This window comes from Electrona antarctica (genome assembly GCF_951216825.1).
Source record: "Electrona antarctica genome assembly, chromosome: 5".
NCBI lineage: Eukaryota > Metazoa > Chordata > Actinopteri > Myctophiformes > Myctophidae > Electrona > Electrona antarctica.
Genome location: NC_136810.1, coordinates 462,226 through 474,876, shown reverse-complemented (window position 1 = coordinate 474,876; position 12,651 = coordinate 462,226). Strand labels below are relative to the sequence as shown.

General features: G+C 50.0%; 1 protein-coding gene across 1 annotated transcript in view; it reads left to right on the top strand.

Annotated features, from left to right (window-relative positions):
• LOC306924126 (proton myo-inositol cotransporter-like) overlaps positions 1-12,651 on the top strand; it is a 41,087-nt gene that overhangs the window by 4,096 nt on the left and 24,340 nt on the right. The window contains exons 3-7 of the mRNA XM_079502484.1: positions 2,114-2,447; positions 3,218-3,443; positions 7,866-8,025; positions 11,297-11,517; positions 12,269-12,377. Coding sequence (XP_079358610.1) covers positions 2,114-2,447; positions 3,218-3,443; positions 7,866-8,025; positions 11,297-11,517; positions 12,269-12,377 — 1,050 coding nt within the window. The remainder of the gene's footprint in view (positions 1-2,113; positions 2,448-3,217; positions 3,444-7,865; positions 8,026-11,296; positions 11,518-12,268; positions 12,378-12,651) is intronic.

Genomic DNA, 12,651 nt, shown 5'->3' with positions numbered 1-12,651 from the left:
TTTCTCCTGTGTATGTGTGTCTGCGTGTGTGTGCGCGCACGCCTGGCCCTGTATGTGCAGGCGCGTGTGTCGTGGTTGTATTATCATACAACTACAGCTGTGGGTGCGGCTTCAGTTCAGGTGGATCACCACCCATCACCACCCACCAGGCAAACCAGGCATGCTTAATGAACTGGTGGGCGTGTCCACATAAAAGCATGATTTTAACAAATACTGTACACTTTTTGGAAAAAGTTCTTCCTCCTTATATTATAATAATACCTGATGATCATGTTTTAGGGTGGACAAAAATCGTGGCACTCCATCTCTAAGTTCACTCTGTATATCCACGGGCATAATAGCATGATGATGCCATTACAAAACATGGGCTACATACATGGAAGAAATGTGTTTAATGAAACGAAATTAACTGCTAGAAGGTCCTAAATTAACTTAATGAAGCAGTCACCACCGCTGAAGTGCCCTTGAGCAAGGCATTGAACCCCAACCATGAAATGTTCTATGAGCAGGGCGTGGCTGTAAACAAGCATCTCGAGCTTAGTCCACTTACCCTGGGTAAACAAAGAACTTTGCTTTGCTTTGCTCTCTGTCTCATGTTATTCTTTCTAAATAGTATAGAGGTCGACTACTATACAATCAAACAATGAAACAACAATCAACCAGCCAAAATTCTCACATGTCTCCCCCCTGCTCCGCTCCCTGCACTGGCTCCCGGTCGCTGCCCGCACAGAATACAAAACTCTGATGTTGGCATTTAAAGCAACCAAAGGTATGGCTCCCCCATATCTTGCCAGCATGATTGAACCCTACAAACCCTCCCGCGCACTCAGATCAGCCAACGCAGGGAAGCTGGAAGTACCCTCACTAAAAACGCCGGGACAACGCTCCACACGTCCCAAACTCTTCTCCCTTCTGGCCCCAAAACTGTGGAATGCACTTCCCGTTGCAATCAGAACTGCAGCATCACTCCCGATCTTCCGCCGTAGTCTGAAAACCCACCTTTTCAGACTCCATCATGGCCCATAGCACTTACCCTACCCCCCTTAGACAGCACTTCTTAGACTTATATAGCATTTGAAACAGACTTATAGCATGTCATGTAGACAGCACAATAAGTGCATTGTATGTAGTCATAGCACTTCATAGTATATATGTACAGCATAGTATAGCATATATGTGTAGTTTATATGTATAGTGTCATTATATAGATATGTTCTAGTTATAGTTTATATGTATAGTGTCATTATATAGATATGTTCTAGTCACGTTCTTAGCTTACGCATGTTTCGCGATAAATGCATTTTTACATATGTGATGTATTCCCATGCTTTTTGTTCTTGCCTATTGTAAGTCGCTCTGGATTAAGAGCGTCTGCTAAATGCCTAAATTGTAAATTGTAAATTGTAAATCTGTATACTAGATAATTTCAGATTTCAGAGAGGGAGGGAAATACTAAATTAACCGTTAACTACATTGCAACATTTTGCGGGGGTGAGTTGGTAAAGGGCGAGTGGTTTGGTATTCTGTCCAGCAGGGGGCTCGGGGGTGAGTTGGTAAAGGGCGAGTGGTTTGGTATTCTGTCCAGCAGGGGGCGTGGGGGCGAGTTGGTAAAGGGGCGAGTGGTTTGGTATTCTGTCCAGCAGGGGGCGCGGGGGTGAGTTGGTAAAGGGGCGAGTGGTTTGGTATTCTGTCCAGCAGCCCCAGGGAGACCACAGTGAGCAACACAGCTGCCACTTTGACATTAAGTACTTTTACTTCACTGTCTACAATTATTTGAAAACTTTAGTTACTGGTTACTTTGGAGATTTTAATTTTGATTAGAAAACATACACTAACCACTTCAACCCTATACATTTCGGCCATTTGAAAAGCCGATCTACAAGCTCACATTTGAAAAGCCGATCTACAAGCTCACATATTTTCAATAGATTTTCTACACATTTTGAACTTGTGAAATGGGACATTCTACAATACTTTTAGTACTTTAAGTACATTTTTATGCCGATACTTTTGTACATTTTCAATGTAACGGAGTAGTTCTAAATTGCAGTATTGGTACTTTTACTTTAAGTAAAACAATTCAGTATTTCTTTCCACCACTGCTGTCCAGCAGCGTCCAGCCCCGGGACGACCACAGTGAGCACAACACCACCGCCGCGGCCGCTTCTGTAGACGACGTACTGGACCAATGTGACGACCACATTGAGCACAACACCACCGGCGCGGCTGCTTCTGTAGACGACGTACTGGACCAATGTGACGACCACAGTGAGCACAACACCGCCACCGCGGCTGCTTCTGTAGACGACGTACTGGACCAATGTGACGACAGGAGGAGGAGGACGACGCCGGGTTTTGTCTACGCCTTGGCCTTCTTCTCTGCCTTGGGGGGCTTCCTGTTCGGCTACGACACCGGCGTGGTGTCGGGGGCCATGCTGCTGCTGAAGGTAGTCCAGTAAATAAAGTAAAAAAAATTCTCTCAGGTTGGACAAAATTGGATTATTTTGTTTCTCAACTGATTCTGACAGGACATTAGGGGCTCCATTTTCGTCACCGCTAAACCCCTTATCCCTAAACTTCTTTGCCTTGTTTTTTTTACTATTTTGCAAAACATTTTTTAATAGTTAAAATGGCCAGTCTACAAGCTCACAACGTGTCAATGTAGATTGGCTAGTTGAACTATTCAAAAATGTTTTTCAAAATAGGAAAAAAAGGGAAAAAAAAGAAGTTTAAGGATAAGGGGTTTAGCGGTGACGAAAATGGAGCCCTGTGTCTACTAGCCAGGATACAAATTATAAGGCAATATTTTCTAAATTTCATTATGCTTTAAGTATCATGTGACGTGTCAAACTAGGGGGTTTTCATGATGTTGAATCCATTCCAAGCATTAGTTTGGCATGAAAAACACTCCTTGGACTAAATTTGGCCATAGCCGCTTACCCAAAATGTGCTGACCTCATCACATTTGTGATGACGGCTATGGCCGTTTTTAGCCCAAGGAGTGTTTTTTGTGTGCAAAACTAATGCTTGGAATGGATTCAGAATCATGAAAACCTCCTAGTTTGACACGTCACATGCTACTTAAAGCATAATGAAATTTAGAAAATATTGCCTTTATAATAGGTTATCAATAGGGCCTAATGTCCTGTCAGAATCAGGTGAGAAACAAAATAATCCAATTTTGTCCCACCTCTGCCATGTAATGATTTGTACTAAGGGCCAGATGAACCTGAGCCTGCTGTGGCAGGAGCTGCTGGTCTCCAGCACGGTGGGGGCGGCCGCGGTGGCGGCGCTGGCGGGCGGACCCCTCAACGGGCTGCTGGGACGCAGGCGCTGCATCCTGGCGGCCAGCCTGACCTTCACTGTGGGCGGCCTGGTCCTCGCCCTCGCCCCGGACAGGTGGTTCCTGCTGCTGGGAAGGATCACGGTGGGGTTGGGGATAGGTACGTGTTTTCATTGGGAAGGATCATGGTGGGGTTGCCAGGTTGGGGATAGGTACGTGTTTTCATTGGGAAGGATCATGGTGGGGTTGCCAGGTTGGGGATAGGTATGTGTTTTCATTGGGAAGGATCACGGTGGGGTTGCCAGGTTGGGGATAGGTACGTGTTTTCATTGGGAAGGATCACGGTGGGGTTGCCAGGTTGGGGATAGGTACGTGTTTTCACTGGGAAGGATCACGGTGGGGTTGCCAGGTTGGGGATAGGTACGTGTTTTCGTTGGGAAGGATCACGGTGGGGTTGCCAGGTTGGGGATAGGTACGTGTTTTCATTGGGAAGGATCACGGTGGGGTTGCCAGGTTGGGGATAGGTACGTGTTTTCATTGGGAAGGATCACGGTGGGGTTGCCAGGTTGGGGATAGGTATGTGTTTTCATTGGGAAGGATCACGGTGGGGTTGCCAGGTTGGGGATAGGTACGTGTTTTCATTGGGAAGGATCACGGTGGGGTTGCCAGGTTGGGGATAGGTACGTGTTCTCATTGGGAAGGTTCACGGTGGGGTTGCCAGGTTGGGGATAGGTACGTGTTTTCATTGGGAAGGATCACGGTGGGGTTGCCAGGTTGGGGATAGGTACGTGTTCTCATTGGGAAGGATCACGGTGGGGTTGCCAGGTTGGGGATAGGTACGTGTTTTCATTGGGAAGGATCACGGTGGGGTTGCCAGGTTGGGGATAGGTACGTGTTTTCATTGGGAAGGATCACGGTGGGGTTGCCAGGTTGGGGATAGGTACGTGTTTTCATTGGGAAGGATCACGGTGGGGTTGCCAGGTTGGGGATAGGTACGTGTTTTCATTGGGAAGGATCACGGTGGGGTTGCCAGGTTGGGGATAGGTACGTGTTTTCACTGGGAAGGATCACGGTGGGGTTGCCAGGTTGGGGATAGGTACGTGTTTTCGTTGGGAAGGATCACGGTGGGGTTGCCAGGTTGGGGATAGGTACGTGTTTTCGTTGGGAAGGATCACGGTGGGGTTGCCAGGTTGGGGATAGGTACGTGTTTTCATTGGGAAGGATCACGGTGGGGTTGCCAGGTTGGGGATAGGTACGTGTTTTCATTGGGAAGGATCACGGTGGGGTTGCCAGGTTGGGGATAGGTACGTGTTTTCATTGGGAAGGATCACGGTGGGGTTGCCAGGTTGGGGATAGGTACGTGTTCTCATTGGGAAGGTTCACGGTGGGGTTGCCAGGTTGGGGATAGGTACGTGTTCTCATTGGGAAGGATCACGGTGGGGTTGCCAGGTTGGGGATAGGTACGTGTTTTCATTGGGAAGGATCACGGTGGGGTTGCCAGGTTGGGGATAGGTACGTGTTTTCATTGGGAAGGATCACGGTGGGGTTGCCAGGTTGGGGATAGGTACGTGTTTTCATTGGGAAGGATCACGGTGGGGTTGCCAGGTTGGGGATAGGTACGTGTTTTCATTGGGAAGGATCACGGTGGGGTTGCCAGGTTGGGGATAGGTACGTGTTTTCATTGGGAAGGATCACGGTGGGGTTGCCAGGTTGGGGATAGGTACGTGTTTTCATTGGGAAGGATCACGGTGGGGTTGCCAGGTTGGGGATAGGTACGTGTTTTCATTGGGAAGGATCACGGTGGGGTTGCCAGGTTGGGGATAGGTACGTGTTTTCATTGGGAAGGATCACGGTGGGGTTGCCAGGTTGGGGATAGGTACGTGTTTTCATTGGGAAGGATCACGGTGGGGTTGCCAGGTTGGGGATAGGTACGTGTTTTCATTGGGAAGGATCACGGTGGGGTTGCCAGGTTGGGGATAGGTACGTGTTTTCATTGGGAAGGATCACGGTGGGGTTGCCAGGTTGGGGATAGGTACGTGTTTTCACTGGGAAGGATCACGGTGGGGTTGCCAGGTTGGGGATAGGTACGTGTTTTCATTGGGAAGGATCACGGTGGGGTTGCCAGGTTGGGGATAGGTACGTGTTTTCATTGGGAAGGATCACGGTGGGGTTGCCAGGTTGGGGATAGGTACGTGTTCTCATTGGGAAGGATAGTTTGAATGGTTTATTTCGATCTTATGCAGTACATTACAAGATGAATGTTTTAAACTCATATGACATGATCGAAAAGGTATAGGCGGAAGCTGGGAGCTTATTAGTGCCTATCCTTAATACATTGTACAGTTGTAACTAAGAGGAATTTAAAATGAAAACAAAACAAAAAACAAAGACAAACAAAAAACAAAAAACAAAAAACAAAAACAAAAAACAACAAGAAACAACTAACAAACAAACAGTCAGAGAAGAAGAAGAAACACATTATTGAACACAGTAATCAAACAGTACAAAAATAAAACTCAAGCAGTTAAATCAATAATGCTTCAGTCATTCACTTTTGTACTTGTCCAATATAGCATTTTTGAGCCTTTTTTTGAATTGTATAATGTTTTTACTTTGTTTAATTGTATCCGGCAGGTCATTCCATAGTTTCACCCCGCGAACGGAGATACACATACTTTTCAGTGTGGTACTAACACTAGGTTGTTTGAAGTTTAGTACCCCTCTCAGCTCATACCTCCCGTCCCTATCCCTGAACCAATTTTGGATGTTATCTGGAAGAAGTTTCTGTCTGGCTTTATATAATATTTGTGCTGTTTTGTGGTCTATTAAATCAAAGAATTTTAATGTGTGTGAGTTCAAGAAGAGCTGATTGGTGTGTTCGTGAAATCCTACATTGTTGACTAATCTTATTGCTTTTTTCTGCATTATGTTTATTTGTTGAAGGTTACTTCTGTAAGTATTACCCCACACCTCCACACAATAGGTGAGATATGGTGTAATTAAGGTGCAGTACAGAGTGTTCAAAGAGTCAAAGTTTAGAACGTGTATCACAGTGGGGTTGGGGATAGGTACGTGTTTTCATTGGGAAGGATCACGGTGGGGTTGCCAGGTTGGGGATAAGTACGTGTTTTCATTGGGAAGGATCACGGTGGGGTTGCCAGGTTGGGGATAAGTACGTGTTTTCACTGGGAAGGATCACGGTGGGGTTGCCAGGTTGGGGATAGGTACGTGTTTTCACTGGGAAGGATCACGGTGGGGTTGCCAGGTTGGGGATAGGTACGTGTTTTCATTGGGAAGCATCACGGTGGGGTTGCCAGGTTGGGGATAGGTACGTGTTGTCATTGGGAAGGATCACGGTGGGGTTGCCAGGTTGGGGATAGGTATGTGTTTTCACTGGGAAGGATCACGGTGGGGTTGCCAGGTTGGGGATAGGTACGTGTTTTCATTGGGAAGGATCACGGTGGGGTTGCCAGGTTGGGGATAGGTACGTGTTTTCACTGGGAAGGATCACGGTGGGGTTGCCAGGTTGGGGATAGGTACGTGTTTTCATTGGGAAGGATCACGGTGGGGTTGCCAGGTTGGGGATAGGTATGTGTTTTCATTGGGAAGGATCATGGTGGGGTTGCCAGGTTGGGGATAGGTACGTGTTCTCATTGGGAAGGATCACGGTGGGGTTGCCAGGTTGGGGATAGGTACGTGTTGTCATTGGGAAGGATCACGGGGGGGTTGCCAGGTTGGGGATAGGTACGTGTTCCATAGCCACGCAGTAAAATCGTCAAATGTGTCATAATGTCATTATGACACATTATGCAACATTTTAATGTACATAATTCCTGCTACTGTATCATTTATAAGCAGCAAAATTAGTTCACATGTCTTTGCAAAAGTCAGCATGGATGAAGCCAAAACATGACAACTGGCTCAACTTGCTCAGTATCTGTGTTCTCTCATGACAGTGAGAGGTGTGTGTTCTCTGTGCCTCAGTGAGAGGTGTGTGTTCTCTGTGCCTCAGTGAGAGGTGTGTGTTCTCTGTGCCTCAGTGAGAGGTGTGTGTTCTCTGTGCCTCAGTGAGAGGTGTGTGTTCTCTGTGCCTCAGTGAGAGGTGTGTGTTCTCTGTGCCTCAGTGAGAGGTGTGTGTTCTCTGTGCCTCAGTGAGAGGTGTGTGTTCTCTGTGCCTCAGTGAGAGGTGTGTGTTCTCTGTGCCTCCTCAGGTATTGCCTCCATGACAGTGAGAGGTGTGTGTTCTCTGTGCCTCAGTGAGAGGTGTGTGTTCTCTGTGCCTCAGTGAGAGGTGTGTGTTCTCTGTGCCTCAGTGAGAGGTGTGTGTTCTCTGTGCCTCAGTGAGGTGTGTGTTCTCTGTGCCTCCCCCTCCAGGTATTGCCTCCATGACAGTGAGAGGTGTGTTCTCTGTGCCTCAGTGAGGTGTGTGTTCTCTGTGCCTCAGTGAGAGGTGTGTGTTCTCTGTGCCTCAGTGAGGTGTGTGTTCTCTGTGCCTCCCCCTCCAGGTATTGCCTCCATGACAGTGAGAGGTGTGTTCTCTGTGCCTCAGTGAGGTGTGTGTTCTCTGTGCCTCCCCCTCCAGGTATTGCCTCCATGACGGTGCCAGTCTACATGGCGGAGATGTCGCCACCCCACCTGCGAGGCCAGCTGGTGACCATCAACACCCTCTTCATCACCGGGGGCCAGTTCTGTGCCAGCCTCATCGACGGGGCGTTCAGTTACCTGGAGCCTGACGGTTGGAGGTACAGTATGTACAGTATTATGTACAGTATGTGTGCCTCTTCTACCGGAAGATAAAGTTCAATAGTAGCAGAATCCGTTGGAGTTCCAACCATACCTACCTATCTAATATTGGAGTCACTACAAACGGACCACTAAGGGGGCGAGCACAACTCGTTTGCGGTGGTTTAAAAAAAAAAAAAAAAAACGTATGCCCATACCCAACACCATATGGAAAATCTAAAACTTGGCACCAAAAGCCACATCTGGACGACCTGCACGACCTGCACTACCTCCTGAGCCACAGCCGCCTCTGTGTGTTTGGGGAACACACAGGGGCGGGGGAACACAACGCACACGCACACACACACACAGTCACACACCACCCCTTATCCTTCCATCCTCGTCCACTCCCGACCCGGAGAACCTCCTCCTCTAACGTGGCGTTCCTGTGTCCTCTAGACCCAGTGAACCTCCTCCTCCTCTAACATATGGCGTTCCTGTGTCCTCTAGACCCAGTGAACCTCCTCCTCCTCTAACATGGCGTTCCTGTGTCCTCTAGACCCAGTGAACCTCCTCCTCTAACGTGGCGTTCCTGTGTCCTCTAGACCCAGTGAACCTCCTCCTCCTCTAACGTGGCGTTCCTGTGTCCTCTAGACCCAGTGAACCTCCTCCTCTAACGTGGCGTTCCTGTGTCCTCTAGACCCAGTGAACCTCCTCCTCCTCTAACATGGCGTTCCTGTGTCCTCTAGACCCAGTGAACCTCCTCCTCTAACATGGCGTTCCTGTGTCCTCTAGACCCAGTGAACCTCCTCCTCTAACGTGGCGTTCCTGTGTCCTCTAGACCCAGTGAACCTCCTCCTCCTCTTCCTGTGTCCTCTAGACCCAGTGAACCTCCTCCTCCTCTAACATGGCGTTCCTGTGTCCTCTAGACCCAGTGAACCTCCTCCTCCTCTAACATGGCGTTCCTGTGTCCTCTAGACCCAGTGAACCTCCTCCTCTAACGTGGCGTTCCTGTGTCCTCTAGACCCAGTGAACCTCCTCCTCTAACATGGCGTTCCTGTGTCCTCTAGACCCAGTGAACCTCCTCCTCTAACATGGCGTTCCTGTGTCCTCTAGACCCAGTGAACCTCCTCCTCTAACGTGGCGTTCCTGTGTCCTCTAGACCCAGTGAACCTCCTCCTCTAACGTGGCGTTCCTGTGTCCTCTAGACCCAGTGAACCTCCTCCTCCTCTAACGTGGCGTTCCTGTGTCCTCTAGACCCAGTGAACCTCCTCCTCCTCTAACATGGCGTTCCTGTGTCCTCTAGACCCAGTGAACCTCCTCCTCTAACGTGGCGTTCCTGTGTCCTCTAGACCCAGTGAACCTCCTCCTCTAACATGGCGTTCCTGTGTCCTCTAGACCCAGTGAACCTCCTCCTCCTCTAACATGGCGTTCCTGTGTCCTCTAGACCCAGTGAACCTCCTCCTCCTCTAACATGGCGTTCCTGTGTCCTCTAGACCCAGTGAACCTCCTCCTCTAACATGGCGTTCCTGTGTCCTCTAGACCCAGTGAACCTCCTCCTCCTCTAACGTGGCGTTCCTGTGTCCTCTAGACCCAGTGAACCTCCTCCTCCTCTAACGTGGCGTTCCTGTGTCCTCTAGACCCAGTGAACCTCCTCCTCCTCTAACGTGGCGTTCCTGTGTCCTCTAGACCCAGTGAACCTCCTCCTCCTCTAACGTGGCGTTCCTGTGTCCTCTAGACCCAGTGAACCTCCTCCTCCTCTAACATATGGCGTTCCTGTGTCCTCTAGACCCAGTGAACCTCCTCCTCCTCTAACATGGCGTTCCTGTGTCCTCTAGACCCAGTGAACCTCCTCCTCCTCTAACGTGGCGTTCCTGTGTCCTCTAGACCCAGTGAACCTCCTCCTCCTCTAACATATGGCGTTCCTGTGTCCTCTAGACCCAGTGAACCTCCTCCTCCTCTAACATGGCGTTCCTGTGTCCTCTAGACCCAGTGAACCTCCTCCTCTAACATGGCGTTCCTGTGTCCTCTAGACCCGGAGAACCTCCTCCTCTAACGTGGCGTTCCTGTGTCCTCTAGACCCGGAGAACCTCCTCCTCTAACGTGGCGTTCCTGTGTCCTCTAGACCCGGAGAACCTCCTCCTCTAACGTGGCGTTCCTGTGTCCTCTAGACCCGGAGAACCTCCTCCTCTAACGTGGCGTTCCTGTGTCCTCTAGACCCAGTGAACCTCCTCCTCTAACATGGCGTTCCTGTGTCCTCTAGACCCAGTGAACCTCCTCCTCCTCTAACGTGGCGTTCCTGTGTCCTCTAGACCCAGTGAACCTCCTCCTCCTCTAACATATGGCGTTCCTGTGTCCTCTAGACCCAGTGAACCTCCTCCTCTAACATGGCGTTCCTGTGTCCTCTAGACCCGGAGAACCTCCTCCTCTAACGTGGCGTTCCTGTGTCCTCTAGACCCGGAGAACCTCCTCCTCTAACGTGGCGTTCCTGTGTCCTCTAGACCCGGAGAACCTCCTCCTCTAACGTGGCGTTCCTGTGTCCTCTAGACCCGGAGAACCTCCTCCTCTAACGTGGCGTTCCTGTGTCCTCTAGACCCAGTGAACCTCCTCCTCTAACATGGCGTTCCTGTGTCCTCTAGACCCAGTGAACCTCCTCCTCCTCTAACGTGGCGTTCCTGTGTCCTCTAGAACCAGTGAACCTCCTCCTCCTCTTCCTGTGTCCTCTAGACCCAGTGAACCTCCTCCTCTAACGTGGCGTTCCTGTGTCCTCTAGACCCAGTGAACCTCCTCCTCCTCTAACGTGGCGTTCCTGTGTCCTCTAGACCCAGTGAACCTCCTCCTCCTCTAACATGGCGTTCCTGTGTCCTCTAGACCCAGTGAACCTCCTCCTCTAACGTGGCGTTCCTGTGTCCTCTAGACCCAGTGAACCTCCTCCTCTAACATGGCGTTCCTGTGTCCTCTAGACCCAGTGAACCTCCTCCTCCTCTAACGTGGCGTTCCTGTGTCCTCTAGACCCAGTGAACCTCCTCCTCCTCTAACGTGGCGTTCCTGTGCCCTCTAGAGCCAGTGAACCTCCTCCTCTAACATGGCGTTCCTGTGTCCTCTAGACCCAGTGAACCTCCTCCTCTAACGTGGCGTTCCTGTGCCCTCTAGAGCCAGTGAACCTCCTCCTCTAACATGGCGTTCCTGTGTCCTCTAGACCCAGTGAACCTCCTCCTCTAACGTGGCGTTCCTGTGTCCTCTAGACCCAGTGAACCTCCTCCTCTAACGTGGCGTTCCTGTGTCCTCCAGGTACATGCTGGGCCTGTCTGTGGTCCCGGCCGCGCTGCAGTTCACCGGCTTCCTCTTCCTGCCCGAGAGCCCTCGCTGGCTGCTTCAGAAGGGCCGCAACGAGGAGGCCAGGCGCGTCCTGGACCGCATCAGAGGAGGAGGAGGAGGAGGAGGGGGCGTTGACGAGGAGTATGACGCCATCAGGACTAGCATAGAGGAAGATGAGAAGGAGGCGGGGGCAGGTGACAGCTTTCTACACTAATACCTGCAGGGTCATCATATCTGCCGATACCGATTCTGACCGATTACGATTTTATACAGAGGACCACAATGGAAACAAGCCTATAGGCCTTATAGGAGCTGATTGGCCGAAAGTCTGTTCAAAGTATTCAATCAATCAATAAACAGCCTGTACTCTTTTCCAAGAGTATGTTGTCACAACTGAATGAGACGAGTACACAAATTAAATGTAGAAAAATGTAAAGTTTATTTTTACTTAAGATTTCACATCATATTTGATTTGGCTAGAGGTACTACAACATTTTGATTTATATTGAACACCGTTTCATTTTCTTTGCTGGTGAAAAACGATTGCCACCCTGTCGTATGGTTACTGGTGCAACAGGGGGGCTGATTGCCACCCTGTCGTATGGTTACTGGTGCAACAGGGGGCTGATTGCCACCCTGTCATGTGGTTACTGGTGCAACAGGTGGGCTGATTGCCACCCTGTTGTATGGTTACTTCAACAGGGGGGCTGATTGCCACCCTGTCGTATGGTTACTGGTGCAACAGGTGGGCTGATTGCCACCCTGTCGTATGGTTACTTCAACAGGGGGGCTGATTGCCACCCTGTCGTATGGTTACTTCAACAGGGGGGCTGATTGCCACCCTGTCGTATGGTTACTTCAACAGGGGGGCTGATTGCCACCCTGTCGTATGGTTACTTCAACAGGGGGGCTGATTGCCACCCTGTCGTATGGTTACTTCAACAGGGGGGCTGATAATCTGCCGCATGCTGAGACACGCCCCCACACGCAGGGCCCTCACTGTGGGCTGTGGGCTCCAGATGTTCCAACAGCTGTCTGGGATCAACACTGTCATGTATGTATACTCCAGATGTTCCAACAGCTGTCTGGGATCAACACTGTCATGTATGTATACTCCAGATGTTCCAACAGCTGTCTGTACTCCTGTTGTCTTCTTCAACTGATGTGGGTCTGTAGCTCTGTTATTCCAACTGGTGTGGGTTTGTAGCTCTGTTATTCCAACTGGTGTGGGTCTGTAGCTCTGTTATTCCAGCTGGTGTGGGTCTGTAGCTCTGTTATTCCAGCTGGTGTGGGTCTGTAGCTCTGTTATTCCAGCTGGTGTGGGTCTG